This window comes from Amblyomma americanum, chromosome 6 (genome assembly GCF_052857255.1).
Source record: "Amblyomma americanum isolate KBUSLIRL-KWMA chromosome 6, ASM5285725v1, whole genome shotgun sequence".
Lineage (NCBI taxonomy): Eukaryota > Metazoa > Arthropoda > Arachnida > Ixodida > Ixodidae > Amblyomma > Amblyomma americanum.
In genome coordinates, this window is record NC_135502.1 from 53,606,345 (window position 1) to 53,632,277 (window position 25,933).

The following is a 25,933-nucleotide window of genomic DNA, read 5'->3' on the forward strand; positions in this document are numbered from 1 at the left end:
TTCTTTGAACTGATCGGAAAAATAAACCTTGGTCCTCTGAGCGAGTTCGTTAAACTGAAATATTGACTGTTCCGATATTCGTTTAAGTGAAACCTTTATGCATAGAATCTATAAGAAAACTGCCGGGGATTTTTAAAAAGTTCGTTATTCTGAAATATTCAATAAACCGACGTTCGTACAACTGAGAGTTTACTGTAGGCAGGAAAATTCCTCCAAGGTGGCGTCTCTTGTCCCATGACGTCATCACGCTTGTACTTGCGAGATTGGCCTGTGGCGGCGATACCTGTATTTTGGTTCTTGCTGTTTTCTACCTTACAAGAGCTTTGTTTTCAGTAAGAGTGGCGTTTTTGTGATCAGGAGCTGGTATTCTATCGATACAAGCCAACTTCAATTTCTCCTCAGTGTCCCTTTAAGATGATTCGCCTGTTTTTTGACATCCGCCAGCACTCATATTACTATGCCACAAAGTGCTTCTCGTTACCTCAAAACCCTTATTTTTAAAAATTAGTGATCACCTTCCCTGAAACACCTGGTATTTCTACATATGTTTGTTTCATATGAAAGCGCTTTGCTTTTGGTGTACAACATTTTATTAATGTTTCTATGCATAAGCCGCGGTTGACATGAGGATCCTGATTGACCAAACCATAAAAATTTGGAACGCCGGTTGAATTTGTCGCGTCAACCAGTGTGAGGCGGGGATGAGGCAAACATCGGCTGATTTATTGGCAGTAGTGCCAGGGTTTGATGTGCTGTCTTGAGCCAGCAGGAACAGACTTTCACTGGCTCCAGTGCGAAGAGGGGGCCCAACCAGTATGCTGCTACCTGTGCTGCGTGAGACCGGTGGTGCTGCTATAAATTCATTGAAAGCTGAGATAGGGGGCAACCGAATGGCAGGTGTTCAGTATTAATCTTTTGGTTAAAAAAATACAATTTGTGCAAATCATGGCTTGTCTCTCTTTTTGCCTCTGATCGGATTCATTATTACCCAGTTGTGCCGTACTGGTTATTCTGCCATGCAGCTGCTTGCTAAGCAACTGCTGTTAACTGACGTCTTGCACCAAACCGTGAAGTAAGCATTCTCAGAAAGCAGCCCTAGCATTTACAGGAGCAAGAGAAAATTTTAAAGACATGCGTTGCCAGCTCTTTAATTGTCATTGATGCATTTCCCATTCAGGCAAATGTGTTATTGCAGTAAGTTTTTTTTTGGCCAGACAAAAAACTTGGGTACGTGCTGAGCAAAATCACTTTTTGTTCAGTACCTGAGATGGAAAGTGAGGTAGAAAATGCTACATTTTGTCTATTGCAGTGGGAAAAACTATTCAGTTTTAAGAACTGTTTTGAACCTTCTTGGAGTGTGTAATAATTAGCATGCGTAGTATTATTCTTCATGCTTCCTGTGTGCACAGTTTTCTTTTTTCCTCTACATTTCCTCACTTGCTGGCATTGCAGTTTCATCATTAAAGTTGGTGCATCACTGTTGAAGTGTGGTCTGGAAAATGTGTGCCTCTTGGCCTTCCCTTTGAGGGCAAGCCAGCTTTCAAATTTGATGGCATTGTTTTATGCTGGGTGTGAGCAGTGCTTTTGGGCTCATTTGGAGCAGTTTGCACAGCAATTGTAGAAATTCGAATAAGAGTAATTTCTAAGCGAATCTTATTTTGGCTGGGAATTCGTTTTGGTTTGCAGGGTGTGCATCCTGCAGATATCCGTTTTGTTTTTGTTATTGAAGGTCAGTTGCAGGACTCTGAATTTGCTGCAGTTATTCTGTCTAGGTTAATAGATAAAACAAAGCACCTTCAGACATTCATTTAGTTTGAAACACCTCTGTGTCATACGGCAGTTTCACTAATTAATTCCTCAGGGTGCTTTAAACATCATCTGGAACAGAAGTCCATTTTTTTTTAAATACAAAAAGCATGTTTACTGTGCATACGTAACAGGGGACACTGCGTAGGTAAATAGCAGAGTTGTGCTTACCAGGAGGTTATCGTTGCTATATGTTTGTGTAATGCTAGAGCAAAGGACCATTCGGTGTATCTACACTTATGACTGTGTTTAACTTAGCACTTGGTGGCCAGTAATCTATGAACCTTGACTGTATTTCATTGACCTTGCAAAACTTTAAAAGATATTGCTTGGTGTACCCTCGAGTCCGGGTGTACATTAATTAAAAATCACCGTTGTGCTTATATCTTGGGAATGTTTTTAGTAAATTGAGTGTCCTTTGAGTACAGAGTAAATCTTGTAAGTACAAATAGGATAAGGCTTTTTGATTGTGTATGTAACTCTCATTGTTTTTCCTTTTCCTTGTTCCAGTGGCATCCTGTGCGGCCCATTATAGCATCCATATCTAGTGGAGTCGTGTCTATTTGGGCTCAGCCACAAGTGGTCAGTGCCTCTTTCTTGTTGAATCGAGTTGCTGAAACTATTTTTAAAAATGACTGATAATTTCAGCTCTTGCTCAGATTCTGAACGGAGGTGGCCATCTTGCCACTTTCAAGTTTTCTTTTCTTTTTTTTCAACAAACAGGAGAACTGGAGTGCATTTGCTCCTGACTTCAAGGAACTGGATGAGAATGTGGAGTATGAGGAGCGTGAGAGTGAGTTTGACCTTGAGGATGAAGATGCAAGTCCCCCACAACACACGGAGAAGGAAGAAGAAGATGCAGAAGTTGATGTCGAAACAGTTGAACCGATAGTTGCATTTTGCAGCAGGTGAGAACTTAAAGGAATGTGATGCAGTTGTTTAACTTACTGTGTTTTTTTTTTTTCATATCTGAAAGTTGAACTTGCATGCTGATTGAGAACTTGAGCTGGCAGAACGATCTGATTGCAGCTCTTAGATTTATGGTCAAATGTCACTGATTTGCAACTAAGCAATGAGCAAAGCCTTCCTATATTTAAAAAGTGCCAGTGGTATCAGCCACAGTTCTAAAGAAGCAAAGGTAGAATATGTCAATACAATCTCTACAACTTTTCTTGCCGTGAATGTTGGCTCTGTTAGCGCTGCTTTTTCAGAATACTAAGTAAGTTTTTGTCTGCTGCCGTTTTTCAGTGATGAAGAAGGTGAAGATCCACGTGCGCTGTTGTATCTTCCCATATCGCCAGAAATAGATGAGCCTGAAGAAGGCTGGGGGCAGCCACCAGAACCGGTGAGACTTGACTTATTTTGTGAATTAATGTTTAAGGGTTCTGGGTACTCTGAGCCCATGCATACAGTGTCATAATTGGAACGCTTGTCTTTGTATTAGGGGTGACACACCACATCGTGTTCTGTGCAATAAAACCTCATTAATGCTAATCAGGCCCTGGTGATTGCCCATGTATATACAGCTAAAGCTCATTAATTCGAACTCTGTAAATTCGTAAAACCGGATAATTTGAACTGCCGGCCAGTCCCTGCCAATGGCCATGTAAGTCTATGGTGTCGCATGCTCAATAATTCGGACGCTACGGATCCCGGACCAGTTAATTTAAATGGGCTCCCAAATGGAAGCCACGTCCAGATATGACCGCTGCAGTATAGTGATAATCCAGATAGTCCTAACCTGGATTCCATACTGTAGAGTTGCTTGCGCATCTCATGACATGTGTGCAATGGCGTGCGTACGTGACGATGAGTGGATGGACCCGTCTCCAAGAACGGTCACACCGCATAGTTTCGGCTTTGCTTTTCTGAGCTTTTTTTTCTGCCCGCTTCAGGCAGCCAACAGAGACCAGCCACGTGCCATTGGGATGCTGATTGGCATGTCTCGCTAGTCTTTTTTGTCCCTATTTTTTTTTCCTCGCAGCTTCGGTGCTGATGAGCGTTGCTGTTCGCGTGGTTCTACCATTCTTTCAGTGAGCCAAAACTGCACGCTCGTCACATGCCATTCGCTGCTTGTGCGATGAAGGCTCTTCACGTGCAACGCAGTTGCTTGTGATGTGTGTGATGTAGTAGCGGTGGTCCCCCGCCGCTAAAATTAGTCATTGTCGTGTCGTTGTTATCTCAAAAGCAGTCAATCATTGCCCAATCTTTCACCAAATAAATTTACTGCGATCCAAGTGGTTCTTGTTAGTTTTTTTGGCATCATTTATTAATTCGAACATTAACGAGCCTTTACTGTATCTATGGCGCTACTCTCCTTTATTTGGATGCAGCAGGTCTCGTATTAGTTAATTCACACTAACTACCTAAGGTTAGTTGTCTCGAGGCACAACTGGTACGGCAAGCGATCGTCCAGATATCTTTTCTCGAGCCTACTTAGTGCACTCTTGCTCTTGCATGCTGACGGGCTCACAAAGGCAGTTTGATTACAATCTGAGGGCACAAAGTAGAGCTTTTGCCGTAACTGCGAGAAACCAACTTTGCTGCGCAGTTTTCGTCTCAAAACTAGGAGACCATAGTCATATTTTTCACAAACCTAATTTACTCTGATAAGAATGTGTTTTCACATAAGGCAGGGGGAAATCTTGTACTGATTAGGAAACGGATGGGTACTCTGTGGCACTGGAGATCGAACCCAGCAACTCGATTGTGTGGTGGATGCTTTACCACAAGGGCACTATGGTTTTTGCAACCTTGTGGAACCATTCGATAATTCAACTTTAGAATAATTGGGACATTTTTTTCTGGTCCCTTGAAATCCGAAATAACAAGGTTTTATTTTATTATAATGCCAGCTTGGTCTATGTTCTTGCCTGCTTCGATATTCAGTTATTCCTTACTTCCTACTGAATTGGACACAAGAATAGAGGGCCCACCTTGTAGTCGTCTTACTTAGGAGCCTGTTTATACTTCTGATCAAATAAAAGAGAAAATGTGTTGCAATATTACTTGTAAGGTGCACAGCTTGTAGGGCAGCCAGCATTGGCAACCATTTCCTGATGTACTATCGGCAGTGTTGGTGGTAACGCATTACAAGTAATGGCGTTACCAATAACGCGTTACCTTTTCCGGTAACTTAGTAACGTACTTGTTACCATTTGGGAACTGTAACGGGTAACGTACTTACGTTAACATTTTTCGGTGACGTGACGTGTCACGTTACTAGTTACTTTTCCTTCCAATTGTCCCCGACTCAGCTCCTTTTCTAAGAAAAAAAAATGCGCTGTGCACATAAAGTGATGTCGCAAATAAGCAAAATGTACAGGTGCTCTCGATGACCCTTGTTGCAGCTCGCATGTATACCAGAAAACACCTGCCCTTGACGATGCACCCAACTAAAAAAAACACACACACAACAGCCATAAAGCACGTGCACGAACACGCATCCACGCACTTGCCTTCACTTGCCTCCCCTTCTGAAACCAGTCACACACACACAACTCTTTAAAGAGTGGAAGCATGCCGAGCATTTTTAAACATCACATTTTTCAGAATTACAGTAAACTTGTTGAGAGTTCAGTGAAGTTTTATTTGTGAAGTTATAGTTGAGGATGAAGTGTGAGTTTGGGTTTAATGCCGCATTCAGACAATGGCTTCACCATGTGCCACAGAGATAGAAGCCGTCACATGTAACTCTACAGGCAACTTTAGGCCACTGTTGGTCAAATGTTTAGGGGAAACCCCCAAGGTGGAGTAGATTTGTAATAAGGGAGTAATTACTAATTGGTATCCACCCAATCGCAGCCAAACGGCTGAGAAAGCTGTATAGCTTTCTTTGTAGCCATTTGGCTGAGCTTGGGTGGATTCCAATTAGTAATTACTCCCTGATTACAATATTTAGGCCACTATAACATTTCTGAGCTCCTGCACATTTGTGCAAAGTTTTCTCTTTAAATCAGGATTTCGAGTAAAATCATTGTTCGGGCTAGAAGCTTTAGGTGAAATATGAGGTTTATGTAATCCTTATCGTGAGTTCTTAAGGCGAAGACGCCCTGATTAAAATGTATGGCTATGAAGTAACGGGAAAGTAACGTGCGCTACTTTTTTTCGGTAACGGTGATGGTAACGCATTACCTTTTTTTGTAGGTAACGTAGGGCGGTAACGCGTTTTTTTTTTTTAGCGTAACGAGTAACGTACTTAGTTACTTTTTTTCGGTAACGCCTACAACACTGACTATCGGGGACAGAAGTGCCCAGGACGCGCAGCCGCTGGCTCAAGTGCATTGCTGTGTCACCAGAGTCGCTTGTTGGTACGAGAATGCGCGTCCATTTTGCGGACCAAGGGGTGCTCTTCTGGAAGTGTCTTGCTCTGCCTCCTTCGGACTTGGTGTGAGAAGGAGCCTACGCAATGAGCCGACAACCTAGTGCCCTTTCCAATGCCGGCACTGATGAGGCGTTGGCAACCTGCATTTCATTTTGGATTTTAACCAGCAGCTATGGGCTGCTGGAGCATTGCTTTGCATATCATGTCGAAGGATTGAGCACTGTTCCGGAGACATTCTCAGATGTCCCCCCCTTCTGGCTGGAATGGATATGACAGTACAAAAATATAGCACCGCCTGCGAGACATTTTTTTGCTGCTGCTCGTGCGTCCTGGGCATTTCTGTCCCCGATAGTACAGTAAAAGCTCGTTAATTCGGACTTCTAGGGACCGTAAATTATGTCCGAATTAACTGATGTCCGAATTATCGAGTGGGCAACAAAAACAATAAATGCACGACTTTCATCAGCATACCTTTACTGAGCAAAGTAATTGAGGATGCTCGTCTGCTTTTGCGCAGAAACCCGCACGGATAAAAATTTTCTAAGTGCTTCCAGGTGCTTAGCAGCTCGCATGCTGTCTGCAGTGTCCCAACAAAATTCTTCCAACACAGCGAGGGCCTCCGCTGCTTCCTTCACTGTGCGAGGGGGCCGAGGCTGCTCCTCTTGTGGCTCCTCTTCCTCACTCTTCGCCGTGCAGCATGTCGCTGACAATTTCTTCATCGGTAAGAGAGCCTGCTGTAACAACGCAGTCATCAATGCCGACGTAATCAGCGAGTGTCACTGCATCCGGCAGAAGTCCTCCGAAATCCTGGCAGTCATCTCCATTGTCGTCTAGTGACACTTCGGCCACTGCATCATCGCCAGGCTCACGCACAACGAAGCCGCTGTGTCTAAAACAGTTAGCGACGACGTGCGCGGGCGTGTTGTGCCAAACGTAGGCAAGAATGTTGACCGCGCTCAAAAGATTCATGTCGTACTGCTGCCGACTTCATGGCACAGGAGCATACGTTCCAGCATGCACCTGTGGTATTTGGTCTTGACATACTGAATTATGTCTTGGTCTATCGGTTGGAGGGCCGATGTTGTGTTCGGCGGCAAGAAAACAACTTCTATGTTGTCCAGTCTGGTGACACTGTTATGCGCACTGCAATTGCCCAGCACCATTAACACTTTGCGGTTGTTTGTGGAAAACTGTCGGTCTAGCTTCTGCATCCAGCCTCGAAAAATTTCTGACGTCATCCAGGCCTTTCTATTCGCTCGGTATTCCACTGGAAGAGCTGGCATGTTCTTAAAGCACCGTGGCTGTCGTGCCTTTCCAATGATGACAAGCAGCAAGTGCTCTGTCCCTGTCATGTTGGCGGCTAAAAGAATGGTGACGCGTTCCTTGCTTTTTTTGCCAGCGATGTATGAATCTCTTTTCATGGTCACAGTCTTGTCTGGCAAAGCCTTAAAGAAAAGTGCTGTTTCATCAGCATTAAATAAATCATTTGGATCATAGGGAGCGATGTGTTCGAGCAGCTGAGTGTTCTTCCAGTCGTTGGCAACGTCTTCGTTGACAGCACCTCCTTTGCCGCACACAGTCTTAAAAACGAGGCCATGTCGCTCTCTGAAGCACGCACACCACCCTTCCGATGCTTTGAAAGCATCGATATGCATCATCAGTGCAAACCTCTCGGCTTGCGCCATGATGAGGGGTCCACTGAATGGCAGGTTTGTATTTCGCGAGTTGACCACCCACCGAAGCAAAGCCTCTTCCAACTCTGGATGAGCTGCTGTTCGCAGATGCTTTCGTGACGCTCGGAACTTCTCACTTTCGAACGCCTGAAGAATCTGTTCTTCATTTTTCACATACGTGCTCAGGGTACTTCTTTTCATGTCGTAATTCTTCATGGCTTCTTGTTGAGAGCCCGTCCTTCAGAGCCCGCAAAATTTACACTTTAGCCAAGTCCTTGGCCTCGCACTTCGGCCATTTTGCCGGTGTTGCCATCGGCGGAGAATGCAGTGACACGGGCGCACAACAGAAAAGCACTGATAAAGCTCAATAACTGAGCCGCGCTAAATCCAGCGATCCTCGGCAAAACAGCGTGCAAGGATGTAGCGCACCGACAGCAACAAAGCGACAAAATGGCCCCGTCGATAACGTCGACACGTGAAAAAAACAAGGAAAAGTGCCCACCCAGCCACAAGTCGAGCCAATCAGATTGGATTGGCCAAGTTTATTAATTGATGTCAATGGCGATGCTGCATTTGGGTATCACTTTAGTGCCGTGTTTGCCGTATTTTCGTTATCGATCCTCGGTGGCTGCCCGAAATCGTCTGAATTATCCGAGGTGGGGTGGAATCCATCCGAATTAACGAGAGTTTGATCCCATAGACTCCTATACATAATTGTAGGGACCAGGCGCCAAGGTCGAGTTATCCGATTTTCCGAATTAATGGAAGTCGAATTAACGAGCTTTCACTGTACTTTGATTATAGTCTATAGACAACGTACAGTATTGTGCCAGAGCTACAACAGCTATAGTAAACTTTAGCAGAACTGGTATTCCATAATTTTTTTTTTTATAGTAATGACCATTTTCAGCTGCTCTGAGTGCTTTGCTGGTTGCAACTTATGTTTGCTTAGTGCTTCCATGCATTAAATTGCAGTGTTCATTGCTGTGTTTAAACTCTTCAGCTTGCTTGGAAAGATTATTGCAAAGAAATTAACTAGGAACAGTCAAAATTGTAATTATGAACTCCCTGCTTAACTCCATTTTTATTGCTTTCATTGCAAGCTTTTGATCTGCTCAAAGGTGATACCAGTGCATTGCTGTCTTTCAGTCCACTGAAGAGCATGGGACAAAACGACCTAGTTCTCAAGGAGACTCACCGAAGAAGAAGAAACCCAAGACCTATGACATTGAGCTTAAGGACGCTCCAGTTGGGGGTAGAAATCCTGCCATGTACATTTCATGTGTTACAGAGAGTGTTCGCACATGCACATTTGACCCTTACTGTGATGACATTCACTTTTGATTGGAAGTACTTCTCCTGCAAGAAAGGAGATTGTTAGATGACAGTGGATTGAGCTAAAAGATGGATTCCTGACCTCTTCATTTTTGATGCCAGTTGTTTGCTTTTGAGTAACATAATTTGCCCTTTTCTGTGGCCTTGCGTTTGTGACCAGAACTGAGAACCATGCTCATTCGGCACACTCTGTAGACTTGAATTCAAAAGTTACTGTTTACCGAGTGTGCTGTGTTCATACTTGCATTATGATGCAATAATGGTATCATGTGATTGTCCATGGTTTCATTATTTATGTTGTGTTAGGTTCATTCATGTTGGGACATTGCATTATATACAAGGACAGCTTTTGTTTTGGCAAGGGAATGTCGGAGACATTATGTTGGACAATTAGCTATGTCTGCCAGTTAGAAGTTGTTTAATGGAAATACTTTTCTTTCATTCCGTTGCAAGTTTGGCGTAGCCCTTGCTGCTGAATTTTGGTGTTCATTGTTATGCACGCTTAGAGACATTACTCCTGCAACGCAGTTATAGTAATGACTTAGAGATCCATAAAACCTATATTTACAAGTCCAAGCCTCACTTATTCTCTAAATTTTAGTAGCAGGGCCCTATAGTTATCATGAGTAGCAGGTTAACTTTGATGTGCAAAAAAAAAAAATGCAGTACACATTAACTGTTATTGATTGTGGCCTGTCTGTGTTACTTCTTCCTTTTGCTTAATTTAATTATTAATCTTTAGCAGTGTTTGCTCTGTAGCAGTCATGAAGCTGCAAAGCAGCTTTAGTAGTTATGCTTGCTTATACAATAGAATATCGATGATATGAATCTCAAGGGATCACTTGTATCATACAAAAATTTGCATCATCCAAAATGAACAAAATTCTAATGCAGATTTTACGCTGGCATGTTTTTGGTTTTTGGTGTTTCCTTAGAGCTGCGTGCCACCACTGACTCGTGGTATCAGCGGTATGTCGGCTGCGTGCCGTCGCTCACTGCTTGCGGCAAACGTAGCATTGCCAATGTACAAGCACCAAGTACTTTGTTGTGCTCTGGGGTGTGGTAGTGGCTCACTCAGTATTATCGATTTTTCGTTAAATCCAAATTTCGGCCATTGCCCACAGTGCATTTTGGCCAGGGCATTTTGCAAATTTATTTAATCACAAAATTCGTATCAACAGGGATGGCATCATCGAGATTCTACGGCAAGCGCATGGGCTTGGTGATTGAAAGAGTGTTGTCATGTGAAATATTGAATACGGAATTCATGTTTTCCAATTACATGGTATGGTTTCTTGGTCTAGTTCTTGTTTAAACATCCTGACTACAAATTAGCTGCAAAATGGCTTTAAAGACAGAATGATTGCACTGATCCTGACAGCTTTTTTGAGGATACTCTCTGCACCTTACAGCCTTTTTCTTTGGGCATGTACTGGCAAACTTGTGCTTTATAGTGTGCCAGTTGAACTGTTTCCAGCAGCATTATAGAGACACTGAGGACAGCTCCATCCAGTTATTGTTCTTTGTCAAAATTTATTTGCTGGCTGTTTCTGAGTATGTTAATGTTTGTGTGGCAGCAAAAAAGAAAAACGTTTTTGCTCGAGAAAATTGGTTAAAAAATTATCCTGCCACTTGAGTCAAACTCATGATGTCCATACCAAGGACTGATTGCTGCCATTTTGCAGTAAAGGGCAAAGTAGCATGGCCTCTGGGATCCGCACCAAAAATTCATTGTTGGCGCAAGTAGTTTACTTATGAAATTGGCCGATGATCATGACGCCTGTGTCTTGTTTTTTTAATCTTTTGTAGCTTATGAAAGCTCAGTTTTTGGTGAGAGTGGTCCTTTTGTCGTCAGAATGTTGTAGTGTATAGATACAGGCCAACTTTCATTTGTCCTCAGTGTCCATTTAGACGGTGAGCTAAATTTGTGTTGTCACACACTGCCACTATGCTGTACATTTTCAAGGAACAGTTTTGGGTTTTGCAGGCAGTTGCAACAGCATTTATGGGAGAATAGCTTTGGATTTTATGCTATTTGTACACATCTTGGCCCTTTATTTGCAGGCTTTAGATTACAAAATGCATAAAATATTTCCATCACAGCACCCAAAACTATGTTATGTCGCAGGCACAGTCGTTTTGATTAGTTTGCCTCGGCATGTATACTTTCAGGTTAATTGTTGCAAAGCACTCTTGAATGAGGAATCTACAGAAACAGATTGGGCACAGTGGTGGAATCGAGGTCCATTGCAGTGGGCAGTGAATAGTAAAAGTAGTTTGCATTCATAGCAATACATGTTGTAGAGCAGGTCAAGAAGGAAAAGAAAAATATAAAAGAGATGAAAGCATTTTACTGTAGCAAGCCATCTAAAGGATTAATATGTAGCCACTACCTAGAGGTTAGTGGCTGGAGGAGAGGGTGTCATGCTTTCCTCAAGTCCGTTGGTTCCAGATGGGTGCAGGAGAATTTTTTCTTGGGAGTATCATGCTGGGTAGCTGGTAGCTTGATTAGGAAGTGCACAAGGATGTAGCAGAGCAAGCTGGTTATCAACCATGCCCTTAGCCTCACCTTGTCTTCCTTTTTCAAGTGTCTGTGCCCGACCCTCAACTAACATTTTGCAAATGCAGTTGTCTGCAATAAGCGTGACTTGGTAGAAAGCCTGTGCGCAGTTTGAAAAGGATAAATGTGAGGACAAGAAAAGTGCAACAAGTGCGAAGGCTTGTAACATTCTCAATAGGGTCTCCGTAAGGCATCTGTGCTGTTCTTGTGTGCCTGCCAACTCCACTCTTGCTGTAAAGCATGTCACAGTCCTTCTGTGTGTGTGTGCTTTGCAGCATGCCTGTGGCAGGGAGAAAGCAAAATGTTGTGCCTTCACTCTTCCCTCCTTTGTGTGTTTTCATGTGAATTTTAATTTTGAAATTGAAAGCTGTTTTTTGGGGAAAGGAAATCGCGCAGTATCTGTTCGACATCTCCACTGACACCTGAACAGGGCTGTAAGGGAAGGGATAAAGGAGGGACTGAGAGAAGAAAGGAAGAAAGAGGTGTTGTAGTGGAGGGCTCCCGGGCACCTTTGTGTTTCCCCTCCATCAGCCAGGTTCAGCCCGGGTATTCCGGATCAGTAGCCAAGTGCCCTAACCACTGAGCCACTTTAGGGCCACCATGGCAGGTAATTTCCCTATGGAAGGAATTCGGTAATTAGTTGCAGTCTTGTAACGCACGAACATTTTTTTTCCTGTCTTCATGGTAGTCAACACGTTTTTCATCCTTCGCCCTCCTATTTTCTTCTTTTCTCTCGTTCACGTTCATAAATTATAAAGAATTATACATAACAAAAAAGCCCTTGCGCGCCTCTGGGGTCCTAAAAATAAAACTTGTTTGGCCGAGTGATACTATACTTCGCTTTTTTTTTTTGTATTGTGGCACTTTTACTCCTTTTACGAATAGGGGCACTATTTTTCCGAGAAAAATATGCGGAACGCTCGATTTCAGGGCAGCGCGCTCGGGTTATCGGATATCATAATGGATGCCTATCCGTCGAGTCGACGTCTTCTTCCTCGGATTTCCGCTTCCTCGCTTCTAAACTTTTCAATCATGCATGTCTGTTTCCGCGCGCCCTCCTTTGACTGCAACCCTGAACCGAGGAGCGGGTGTGGTGGCGGTTCTCCAGAGAAATTCCGAGCAACCGTTCGTCACACAGCATTCTGGGTGGTGTCATAGCATTTCACTTTGCATGTAGCTTAAATGTTTTAGTCAAATTGGGGACTACCTTTCGACATGGGTTCGGACCAATGACGTGCGCACCTTCAATCGCATGCTTTCTGAGACTTGCGACGGGGTTCGGACCGATGGCATGTGCACCTTCAGTTGCATGCTTTAAGGCGCGTTTGAGATGTCCTCCGAGATGCAGAGTTCTGAGAGCTACTGCGTCCTTTCCTCAAAACACATGCTTTCGCATTCCCTCACGTAAGGAGACAAGTGCCCTTAGAATTTTTTCCTCGCGGCAGCCGAATGCGTTTTTATGGAGGAAAAACGCTAAGGCGCCCGTGTGCTGTGCGATATCAGTGCACGTTAAAGATCCCCAGGTGGTCGAAATTATTCCGGAGCCCTCCACTACGGCACCTCTTCTTCTTTTCTTCTTTCACTCCCTCCTTTACCCTTCCCTTACGGCGCGGTTCAGGTGTCCAAAGATATATGAGACAGATACTGCGCCATTTCCTTTCCCCCAAAAACCAATTATTATTATTATTAGCCGAATGTGTGCTTCTGCATGGCGGGAATGTACGGCATATTGTGCAGTTGTGTCTACGCCGGCCTCACGTTATAGGTCTCGTTTCGTGCTTGTTACAGACTTTCATACGCCTGTCTAGAGCGCTCCTATGGCGCGCTCTGGTGGTGTGAGGTGGCTATATTGGTTGCTGCCTGTTGGGCACGATATATCTTTTTGAGACATATGAAGAGCTTAACCGCGGTCTATTCAATCGTAAACATCGGCTTGTTCTGCAGTGCGCCTCACGCGTGCTTTACACGATTGTGTGGAGGGCACCAGTCAAAACAGACCTATTGGCACTTCAAAAAGCAACCGGGACCAATCGGAAGAGGTCGGATTTCAATTAATCCCGTGCACTCGTGTCTCTGGAAGTTCCAAATAGTCTTTTTTTTTTCTTTTTAGCTCGGGCTGCAAGTGTTGCAAAAGCGCCTTGCTGTCGTCCACAATTGCACGTGCGTGACCCAGCGTGTGTATTTTCTTCTTCCCCCCATTTCGGCGCATTCGCAGAGACTCACCCGCTACTCAGCTCCAAGGTGAAGGACAAGAGCCAGCAGCCGCGCAAGCCCCGCCAGAAGCCCGTCAAGTCCGGCTCGCAGGGCGGCTACGGCCAGGAGGCCAAACCGCCCCGGTCGTCCAAGTTGACAAAACTGAAAGGTTCGGCCTCTCTCTTTCATCCCAATCTCCGGCCCGCTGGTCGACCTCGTGCGCAGATTCTGTTGCCTCGCTGCTAGCGAAGGCTCCGGCCTGCGAGCCAAATTGGCCAAACTGTCAATACATTTAAAGTTTTGAACCTACTTTTGCCTTGTGGTCGGAGCCGCCGCGGTGGCTCAGTGGATGGGGCGCTCGGCTGCTGAGCCGGTGTACGCGTGTTCGAACCAGACCGCGGCGGCAGCGTTTCGATGGAGGCGAGACGCATGAGGTGCCCGTGTGCTGTGCGAAGTCAGTGTACGTTAAAAGATTCCCCAGGTGGTCGAAATTATTCCGGAGGCACCTCTTTCTTCCTTTCTTTTTTCAGTCCCCCCTTTATCCCTTCCTTTAGGGCTCTGTTCGAGATATGCAAGACAGTTACTGCGCAATTTCCTTTCCTCAAAGCCAATTTTCATTTCATTTCTTGTGGTCGGCTTGCGAAAGAAGAAAAGAAGAAAGAGGTGCTCTCCACTACGTCACCTCTTTCTTCCTTTCTTCTTTCACTCCCTCCATTATTCCTTCCCTTAAGGCGCAGTTCGATCAGGTGTCAGACGATATGCTGGACAGATACGGCGCCATTCCCTCCCCCCCCCCTCCCCCCCGCAAAAAAAATTTCAATTTTTTTTCGGCGTTTTGATTGTTTGGCCTTGCTAGTGTCGGCTAGCCGCGCGCCTATGGTGAAATTTGCTGCGGAAACGCGTGAAAAAAAAACTTTATTGACAGTAGGTGCGCCCTAAGAGGCCCAAGAGGTCTGCTGTCACGTAGCTTTTCAAATTCTTGGTGTAACAAGTTTTCGCTGATCTCTTAAAAGAGCTGCATTGTGCCAATGCCCCCTATGTTGTGCCGAATAGAACGTCGTCAGTTTCTTCAGGACTTCGTTCAGCAAATATTTTCCGATACATATACTATAAGCCCTTTTATGCCACGAGGCAATACTAACTGCTGAAAAAACGTTTGTGCTGTCCGCCACCGTGCTCGCTCGCCGAAAATAAGGGGGCAAGCCTTTTTATTATTATTAATATTGAAAGCCCCCCCCCCCCCCCTCACCTCTTCTATTCTTCCAACGTTTTCCTAGTTCGCTCTGTTTCAATGGGGATGCACTATCACTGTGGGAGTAGTAAAGCCCCTCAATAAACTTAGGCAGTAGTCCTAAATCCGATAGACATGCTTAGGCGCATTGTAGGGTGGCGCTCCCGCGTGCTTGTTTTTCGATGCACGTGTGGACTGGTAAGATGATGGAGTAAGGAGAGTGCATATATACTATGACGTGGCCAGTTTAATTGAGCCCGGTCGTAGCCAGGACAGGAACAAACGTCACCTGGCGTGTGGCGACTGTATTGGCGTCTTAAGTTTTAAGCCTTAATTTTGTTTGCTGGTTTTTATGGGGTTTAACGTCTCAAAGCGACTCAGGCTATGAGGGACGCCGTAGTGAAGGGCTCCGGATAATATCGACCACCTGGTGTCCTTTTAACGCGCACTGGAACCGCGCAGCACACGGGCCTCTAGCCTGCGTCGAAATGCGACCGCCGCGGCCGGGATTGAACCCGCGTATTCCGGGGTAGCAGCCGAGCGCCATAACCACGGAGCCATTGCGGCGGCTAATTTTGTTTGAGTAAAGGCTCAGAGGCGGCCGCACTGTTGGAGTTGCGAGTGTGGAACCGGAAAAATTAGTTGCTGCGGTTTAACGACTGCTGAACCTAGCTGGTTAGAGAGGGAAAGCTGTGGTGTATCAGACAAGCAGACGCGGCTTGGCGTCTAGCTGTAACGTTGAGTGCGTTCCGCACACTGGATAGGCAGCGCGCCCACCCTGAAAAAAAAATATGAAATTTGGTTTTTGGGGAAAGGAAATCGCGCAGCATCTGTCTCACATATCGGCGGACACCTGAACCGCGCCGTAAGGGAAGGGATAAAGGGGGAGTGAAAGAAGAAAGGAAAAGGTGCCGTAGTGGAGGGCTGCGGAATATTTTCGACCACCTGCGTATCTTTAACGTGCACTGACATCGCACAGCACACGGGTGCCTTAGCGTTTCGCCTCCATATCGAAACGCGGCCACCGCGGTCGGATTTGAACCCGGGCACTCCGGATCAGTAGCCGAGTGAGCGATAGTAGTTAGAAAGATAGATGTATTTGCGTTTAAACGGTATGCGTTAAGAGCAATAATTGTTGGTACGAGTGCATTGAGCAAAAAAAAAACGCAGTTCGTAAAACATTACAGTGGTTCGACTTGCTTGCCATGCTTGCTTGCGAAAGCTTAAGACCCCCCCCCTTTAACGGAAGTTTCGGTCGTTTACGTCTGGCGCGCAGGCCTCTGCTGTGACTCGTGTGTGGCGGCGGCGCGACCTTTCCTTGTTTACGCCGAGTCGACCGACGGTGCGGGTGCACTTGACGTGGCCGGAACTGGCGCCTTCCCATTCAAGCTTTCTCCCGTACTTTTCCCCCTTTGTCCCCCCCCCCCTCCCTCCTCTCCCCCACCCCCTTTTCCCCCCCTCGGCGCGCCGCGCTTCGTTTTGCAAGCTCGGCATGGGTGGCCAGAAGACGTGCGCGCCGCGCTTCCAGCTTTATTTTGGCTTCAGTATTGTTCCATCTCGTAACCGAAAATTCCCGAAATTAGATGCGAAAACTCCTATGCATGACGCCCTTTTCCCTGCAAAAATTCAGAAAATCTAGCAATTTGAAAAAAAGAACCCGGAAAATTTCGGTTTCTAAAGTTTTCCGAAAACGCACGGACGTTCCCTTTGCGCCATATCTTACACCTAAAACTGCCCCCCCCCCCCCCGAAAAAAAAATCACGGCCGGTTTAGTTTGGGGCTTTTCACGAATTATCGTGCGCTAGCACGGGGAACAGCGCAAATACAGGGCGTAGAGAGGCACGTACAACACAGCGTTAGCCCTGGTTTTGCGCGGTTTATATTGGCTTTCTATGGTTTTGCTTGATTTGACTGGCTTACGTTGGTTGATTTATCATATGATGTAAGTTTGCGTAATATTACATCATTCTAGACTTGTACTTAAAGTAGAATTGGTCATTCCTTGCTGGGGCTCCTTATACCGCTCCTGGTGCTGGGGTGCAGCGGTTAAGCGACGCGCCACTGCCCTGCAGTGGCAGGTGCTGCCATCCCGTGGGGCTTGTGGGATCCAGATTGCTCTTCCTGAGGAACCTCTGGCGTCTAATCATTAATTGAACTGCCACCAGCCACGGTGGGCAGGTTTTGATGACGTCACAAGGTCCCGTGACCTAGGTGTCCCGCCTGCCACCCAGGCGGTTGGCAGCCAGCTCTTCCAGATCGTGGAGGGACCAGACAGACAGACAACGGGGCGGCGTTGGGAAGGTCAGAAGCAGGCTTGAGACAGACGGACGGACGGACGGAGCAGCTTTTCGGCGGAGTGGAAGTCCTAGTGCTGACGAACTAAAAATTCTCTGTTTGGCACTTCAAGCGGTCGCCCGAGGCCTGTCTGTTTAGAATTATCTCGTTTTCCAACGACACCAGTATCTGGGACTTTCTGCATTGGAAACCGGCCTCGTGGTCGGTGTAATGCGTTGTGACCCGAAAACTCTCTCGTAACAGTTCCTGGCCGAGGTTGGGTCTGGCAGGGGTGGCTCTGTCGACGGTGCCTCTCCGGTCATCATGCGATGGTAGGCAGCAGGAACTCGAAAACCAACCGGGAAGTGACAGCTGTCATAGTGAAATTGAAAAATTGGTTTTTGGGAAAAGGAAATGGCGCAGTATCTGTCTCACATAATAATAATAATAATAATAATAATAATAATAATAATAATAATAATAATAATAATAATAATTGGTTTTGGGGGAAAGGAAATGGCGCAATTTGTCTCATATATCGGCGGACACCTGAACCGCGCCGTACGGGAAGGGATAAAGGAGGGACTGAGAGAAGAAAGTAAGAAAGGTGCTGTAGTGGAAGGCTCCGGAATAATTTAATAATAATAATTGGTTTTGGGGGAAGGAAATGGCGCAGTATCTGTCTCATATATCGTTGGACACCTGAACCGCGCCGTAAGGGAAGGGTAAAGGAGGGAGTGAAAGAAGAAAGGTGGAAAGAGGTGCCGTAGTGGAGGGCTCCGGAATAATTTCGACCACCTGGGGATCTTTTACCTGCACTGACAACGCATAGCACACGGGCGTGCGTTTTTGCATTTCGCCTCCATCGAAACGCAGCCGCCGCGGTCGGGTTCGAACCCGTGTACTCCGGCTCAGTAGCCGAGCGCCCTAATTCCACTGAGCCACCGCGGCGGGTGTTATAGTGGCTCAAGATGCGACATCTCGGCAGCTGCGACAAGAGTCAGGCGCATGAGATGGCCGGCGCGCTCCTGCCTCTCACAACGGCAGCCATGCACGTGCACCTTTACGCCTACTGGATTCCTCCCATTCGACCGCACCACGACTACCATGTCACAGTAGTGGTATGATGGCTATCATAGCAGTGGTGTAGGCACCCGGAAAAGGAGGTCGTGCTCAGGCCTTCTCGCTGGTCTAGGCGCAGTGTGGATAGAGAGCGCTGTATGTAGCAGCCGCGGGACGGGAGAATGTACAGTCTTTGCCAAAACTAACCGGGCTGCCCTTACCACCGCTACTCTTGCTATCAGGAGACACTTTATCACCCGTAAGTGGATAGCGATAGCGCTGCTTCACGTCGTCACACACGTTCTCGTCAAAGGGGCTGGCGACCTCGGCGTTGCCAAAGTCCGTGGCTTTGCCGCTCCGTCGCAAACCCGCTTCAGAAACGGTCGCGGCAGTCTTGTTCTGTCGAAGACGCCACGTGTTGCGACAGGCTGGTATGTGAAGAGAGACGTGACAAATGCGGAAGCCAGAGTCGGTCAGTGTTGGAGAGTGAGGATTGGTCGCTACCCAGATCATGCGGCGGCAATTAGGAATAATAGCGTTCCATTTCCCAGATGCGATGGGAAAGCCGGAGATAAACTCCGCCGCGGTGGCTTAGTGGTTAGGGCGCTCGGCTACTGATCCGGAGTTCCCGGGTTCGAACCCGACCGCAGCAGCAGCGTTTCGATGAAGGCGAAACGCTAAGGCTCCCGTGTGCTGTGCTATGTCAGTGCAGGTTAAAGATCCCCAGGTGGTCGAAATTATTACGGAGCCCTCCACTACGGCACCTCCTTCTTTCTTTCTTCTTTCAGTCCCTCATTTATATATTCCCTTACGGCGCGGTTCACGTGTCCGCCGAGATGTGAGACGATACTGCGCCATTTTCTTTCCACAAACACTTTACCGGGAAAGGAACGGCGCAGCCAGTTTTGATTTCCAGGCCTCTGCCCACCCGCCTTCGGTCCATACAGTCGTCGCGGCTACCGCTAGCACTTTCATGCTATCAGGTATAAGAGAGAGCGGCACCTGGCGCCCGGTTAGTAATTATAGGTCGTTTTTCGTCGTCCACCGGGTGACTCCTGTGCGGTAGCGTACGCGTGTCTGCCTCGCTCGCCTGCGAAACCGAATCAGGCGGCAGCAAGGCAATGTACGACTCGGAGCAGCGTCTCGACTCGGCTACGCTCACTTTATTCTGATTAAATCTAAAGCAGAGAGGAGGTCGGGGAGGCGCCAGAGCTCCCTTAGCTGGCTGCTAACTCGCTGCCGCCGGTGCGCTGCCGCGTCGTTGTCACTGAGCGCGCAGTAACCGTCGTAGGCGGTCGCAAAGAGAGAGGTATGAAAGAAGTGTGGAGGGTGCTTCGGTGCTAAGCTTCCCTGTAAGCTGTATACGAGCTTTGAGTTAAGCTTATGGCCCGTATCCGTCGCGCTGTCCAGGGAGGGAGGGGGAAGGTCAGAGTTCGGGAAGCTGAGGAGGAGTGCGTATATAGTGTGTGATTAGCCAAGCCTGCGCCCGCCTGTGCTGCTGCTGCTGCTGCTATTTTTTGGAAGGCCAGAATCCCGAGCTGTACGCACGCGGTGGAGTATAGCTGCATCGCTGACTGCTATTTCGAGCGCCGGCAAGCACCTCGTGTCATTAGCTGGCTGGACCTCTCGGCGGGGGTTTTTTTTGGCTGTATTTTCAGTTTCATTTAGAGCGACGTTTGATCTTCAGCTTTTCACCCCCGTGGGAGCGTTCTGTAGCGCGCGTGTCGCCCCCGCGAACCGGTGCGCTCGGCGTTTATGCAAATGTGGTCGCGGCAATATGCACGCGGGCTCGGCGACGCGGGTGATACGTTCTGCAACGCGACGACGGCCGACCGTGGAAAGTGAAAGGCGGCTCAGAGATGCCTGCGCTGTTGTGTCAGTGTGTGTGTATGGTTTTCCTCGTTATTTTTATTTGGAGTCGACTCTGGATAATTCGAATTCGAAGGGGACCGGAAATTTGTTCGAATTATGCGCAGTTCGAATTAACGGGAACGTTTTGAATTCCGTTTATGCTGACGGGAGTAATGCCCCAGTTTGAATAAACTGGAAGTTCGATCTAAGCGAGCTTTCTCATTAATATTTACATTCGATTGTCGGTAATTTGAACTCGAAGGGGACCGTCAGTTATTTTTCGAATTATGCATAGTTCGAATAAACGGGAGTCTTTTGGCACGCTCGCCGCAGTAGTGGCTCAGTGGTTATGGCGCTCGGCTCCTGACCCGAAAGACGCGGGTGCGATCCCGGCCGCGGCGGTCGAATTTCGATGGAGGCGAAATTCTAGAGGCCCGCGCACTGTGCGATGTCAGTGCACGTTAATGAACCCCAGGTGGACGAAATTTCCGGAGCCCTTCACTATGGCATCCCTCATAGCCTGAGTCGCTTTGGGAGGTTAGACCTCCATGAACCATTTTGGCACGCTCGATGTTCACTGAACCGACGTGTCGGTTCGAATAAATCGGAAGTTCGAATTAAGCGGGTTCGATTTATCGGGAGTCCACTAATGCTGCATGATAGACAGAAATCAGCCGCCAGTTGCTTTTCGGTTATCCTGGCTGTGTTTACTGCAAGTGAAAACAAGTGTGCTCTATTCCTTTGCGAAAAGTTTGTTTGTTGAAGTTTGTTTTTGAATAGTGCATAATTCATGGAGCCGTAGACAAGACGAAAACCGCGGACGCCATTTTAACGGCTTTCTCTACTTTTCCCTTCTTTTTGCTGTGTCGTTTCAGATATAGACGGTGGCAGCTTCGAAGGCTCCAACTCACCAGCGTGATCATCGTGCCGTCTTCCCGTCTTTTCATCGCATCACATCCCCAGCGCGCCGGCTGGCTCTCATGCGTTTTATGAGATTTTTGTTTGATACGCATTTTTATCTCGGTTTGCTTGCTATTTCTTTTTTGCACGTTCGTCCACACATTAAACCTGGTTTTAATTATGCGTAGTATCTTGATTACGTGGGGTGCGTTACCTTTGGACGCGCTCCCCATGAGCATGTGGGGAATGATAAGACCCCCCCCTACCTCTAAATCAGCTTTTGTATGTGAGAAGTAAGCGAGTCGCTTGACCTAGCGGCGTTGGTGACCGCTGGGTTGCAAAGCCTTATCCAGTGGGCGTGATTACAGGTAAGGCAGCATGTCCAGCTCCCAGCTGGAAATTACGGAGTTCGATTCTTCGCATGTACAGTACATGGTTTAGTTTTCTTGCATCCCTATGAAGGCTATCGCGGACGGTGGACGTTCATCAGGAAATTTAATCTGAGGTTTGGTATTGTACGTGCTAATCATCTTAAAAATATTAGCGAAGAAAGTACAAAAGACTAACGGGGGGGGGGGGGGGGGGGGCAGAACTGCATGCTTCATATGCGCGCTGCCGTTTCAATCGATAGCGACTGTTCAGTAAAAGGAACGCCACATTATATGACAGCCGTTGAAAATTTAAAATCCAAAGTGGCGTGAATGCCACGCTTGAGAACTAATGAATTTAATCTAAAACGATGCAAATTCCCGACCTCCTCTAGATCATTATTAGTGAAGCCCACCGCAGCACATTAACGTAAGCGTGCCTATAGCTGTGCCTCAGCTAATGCGTCGGCAGTGCCGGGGTGCGTATTCTGTCTCGTGCATACGTCATCAAGGCGCCGAAAATGCCAGTGGTAACAGCATACTGCCGTACAGCTACGGCGCAACAGACGTATAGTTTAGTTTAGGGGGCTTAACGTCCTAAAGCGATTCAGGCTGTGAGGGACGCCGTAGTAGAGGGTTCCGGAAATTTCCACCACCCAGGGTTCTTTATCGTGCGCTGACATCGCACAGTACACGGGCCTCTTATCATTTCGCCGCCATCGAAATTCGACCGTCGCGGCCGGGATCAAACCCCCGTCTTTCGGGCCAGCAGCCGAGCGCCATAACCACTCAGCCACCGCGGCAGCTAGACGTAGACGTTTTGTAAAGAAGATGCATTGCAGCGCTTTGTTGTGATTTCTTTGCTTCGTCTACGTCTGCTGCGCTGTGGCTGAGGTAGATCTGAACCAGCTCGCCCAACAAGTTGTGTTAACAGCACGTTTATTACTCCCCGTAATTCCTCACCCCGTAACTGTCAGCCGACAGGCGATAGATGGCAGGTGGTAGCACAACAAAACGCCACCTGCCGCCACGGCGAGAGCGGAGGAATGGGCAACTGGAAGGTGGCTTTCACGGGAAGGTCCCGGAGGGTGGCTAGCAGCGTATCACGCCACCTGCCAGCCGTGGCGTGAAAATACGCGAAGAGCTACGCTCAAATTTCGCATTACCGGCTATCGTAATCGTCTCTCAATTTTTTTTAGCATCGCCTGAAGTCGCGTTGCGAGCGCGCTTTTGCATTTCGGCAGCTGTCGGTTATGTGAAATTTCTGCGATCAGGCATCGAACCTGCGACCTCGTCCTTAGCAAGAAAACACTAACACGGCTTTGACGACTGCAGCGGTGCTTTAAGTGCTCTTTTATAGGCGACTAGACGGGAACCCTGTGGGCCGGACATTCTTGACAAATGTTTTTCGTGTTAGTGTGCGCGAAATGCTTTCAATTCAGAAGGTCTTCAAGTTATTTTTAAGGAACTGGTGATTCCAGAGAGCTCTAGCCGCCTTCATTTTGCAACATGATCGTCCTGCAGAGTCGCACATTTTTCGCAGCGTTGACGTTATGATTGCATGGCTGCTGCAAAATTGACATTCCTTTTGGGGGTGATCTAAAACGGCTGGCGTACGAACGGAATGGCTTGTAAATGTGCGATTGTGGGGAGAGGCTTTCAGCTTTGGAAGAAGGAACCAGGAGTCGTTAGATACGAGATCAGGTGAGTAAGGTGAATTTCAGTGTAGTAGCTGCGCAGGAACTTTTGAATACGAACCACATATTGAACCAGAACGTTGCCTTGACGAAAGAGCGTAGGTGCAGTCTTTTCTGACCGTTTTTCTGTGAATGTGAGAAAGGAAGTTCGTTTGCAGTATGCTGTCACGGGCTTCAGCCGCTGCTGTTGTGCCCTTGGGTGCGCAGTGGATGACATACATCACTGTCCCAAAAATGGCGACATCATCTTCGCAGCACTGGAGGTAATCAGAAATGCCCGGTGGCGATGAGTTCGAGTGATTTCGTAGTGATGATTGCCGCCTGGTTTCAGGATTGAAATATTAGGGACCCCCGCGCGGTATGTAGGGTGCTGTATAGGGTAGCCGTGAAAACTCGTTTTGGCAACTCTCGTGGAACATCCCTTGAGACCACGTTGGGAACTGCTGAGCAGTGTCCTTTGAAACCGCTGTGGTAATTCCAATGGGGCCAGTTTGAAATTTATTCGAGGCCTCGCCTGAGCTGCCGGCACGTGTTCGACTACCTGCAGTCAGACTAACTGCTATGGCAGCATGATAGATCCGGTATACTACGATGTCATGGTAGTGACGCCGATCATCGGCTAGGGGGAGCTGCGCTGCTCATTTGGAGCGGAAGCTCTACTCCCATGCAAAACCTCAAAGTCAGGTCGCTCCGAAGAATGACCTTCAAGCGACGGAGCGCGTTGTGGCTTTGACGTCATACCATGTGACGCCCCCTTCTGAAGCCAAACATGGCATCAGGGTAATATCCCTTGTCCTTCACAAACTACATGGGGGACAAGGGATATTACCCTGATGCCATGGTTGGCTTCAGAAGGGGGCTGTCCACGCAAGACGTACTCTTACAATGAAAGGGGGAAGTTCTCACTGAAATACCAAGAAGTGGAGAACACAGTACTAGCGCTGGACATAAAGGGAGCCTTCGATAACGTGGGACATGCGGCCATCACGGAAGGTCTCAATAACATAAACTGCGGAAACAGAGGCTTCCGATATGTCGACGCCTTCTTGACGGAACGAATGGCTACGATTGGCATCGGAAACACAAGATCTGAGAGCTTCACGGTGCCAAACAAGGACATCCCGCAAGGCTATGTGATATCACCGCTACTATTCAACGTAGCGATGATAGGACTCACGAAAGTGCTTGACGAAATAGAAAACATCAGCTACGCAATGTATGCAGATAACGTAACAATATGGACAACCACAGGCTCCCTAGCAGCAAAAGAGCAGCTACAAAGAGTGATCGACCATACTGAACAATACGCCAGGGTCAGAGGAATATCGTGCTCAGCAGAAAAATCAGAATACGTAAGAATTAAAAAAATGTACACGGAAATACGACTCTCAAATCACCCTGAAACTCGGAAACGAGACAATACCTGAGAGTTGAGTTGAGGTGTTGAATGCTACAGGTGGGGTTAGCCTTGCTTTCTCTGCCGGCAATTGCTCCACCGCAGCGTCCCTTCGATATTAACAATGCCGCATCTACCCCTCTAAGCGCACAGGCTCTTATAATAGCACACATTCTCTAACGCAGTCACTGTGGACTGTGTGGATTGTGTACAATACATGAGAATACGGAAGTCAGAGTGCTTGGAATGTGGCTGCAAAACACAGGACGATGTAGCAAAACTATCGCCTATCTTAAGACTCTTAAGAATACAACAGAGCAATTCGCCAGAATCGTGTGAAGAGTCAGCAGTAAAAAGAAGCGGATGAGAGAACAGGACACTCTAAGACTCATAGACAGCCTCGTCACGAGCAGGGTAACGTACAGTCTCCCCTACCACGAACTAAGCAAGCAAGAGACTCTACGAATCGACACCATACTACGCAAAGCGTACAAAACGGCGCTCAAACTTCCAATGTCAACACCAACCGAAAATCTAATGGCACTGGGAGTATCGAACAGCTTCCGCGAACTACGAGAAGCGCAGCGTAGTACGCAACTAGACAGCCTCACTCAAACCAGAACGGGAAGACATCTAATGGAGAAATTGCGGCTATCCCTATGGACACACAAAAAGACAAGGCACACTTGAAGACAGAAACAACATCCGGGTAAGACCCAGACACATCGACACCAATATACGCCATGAAAGACGACAAGCCAGAGTCCGAGCACTCAGCAGGAAATTCAGCGACAATCCCAGCGTAGTCTACACGGATGCAGCAAAGTACCGATACCAACGCAAAACGATCGCCGTTGTAACAGACGAAGGAGGGAAAGAAATAACCAGAACAACGATAAACAACCCAAGCATAGAGGCAGCTGAAGAAGCTTCCATTGCTCTGACAATATCGCACGGCAACGCAACAGGCCAAAACCACGCTATAGTGACGGACTCCAAACAAGCATGCAGAAACTACACAAGAGGCAGGATCGATAGCATCGCCAATCATATTCTACGCACGATGAGAAGACACAAACACTAAACATAATATAGAATGGGTTCCGGGACATGAGGGGATGAGGGGCAACATGACAGCAGACGAGTTAGCTCGAGGGTACGTCAACCGAGCAGACTCAACACTTTGCTCCACGGGCACCTTTGACCCTGTTACCCCCAGTACTCAGACATACTCGGTCATTACAGGGGTCGGCGGAAACGCTA

The 25,933-nt window shown here is 47.3% G+C and overlaps 1 protein-coding gene across 2 annotated transcripts in view; it reads left to right on the forward strand.

The window, feature by feature from the left end:
* Positions 1-21,390, forward strand: part of Rbbp5 (retinoblastoma binding protein 5) — a 35,535-nt gene extending 14,145 nt beyond the window's left edge. For both annotated transcript variants that reach the window (XM_077626860.1, XM_077626862.1), the window contains exons 10-15: positions 2,317-2,388; positions 2,530-2,714; positions 3,055-3,151; positions 8,953-9,058; positions 13,914-14,060; positions 21,185-21,390. In XM_077626860.1, coding sequence (XP_077482986.1) covers positions 2,317-2,388; positions 2,530-2,714; positions 3,055-3,151; positions 8,953-9,058; positions 13,914-14,060; positions 21,185-21,228 — 651 coding nt within the window. In that variant the 3' untranslated portion in view covers positions 21,229-21,390. The remainder of the gene's footprint in view (positions 1-2,316; positions 2,389-2,529; positions 2,715-3,054; positions 3,152-8,952; positions 9,059-13,913; positions 14,061-21,184) is intronic.
* Positions 21,391-25,933: the final 4,543 nt, after the last annotated feature.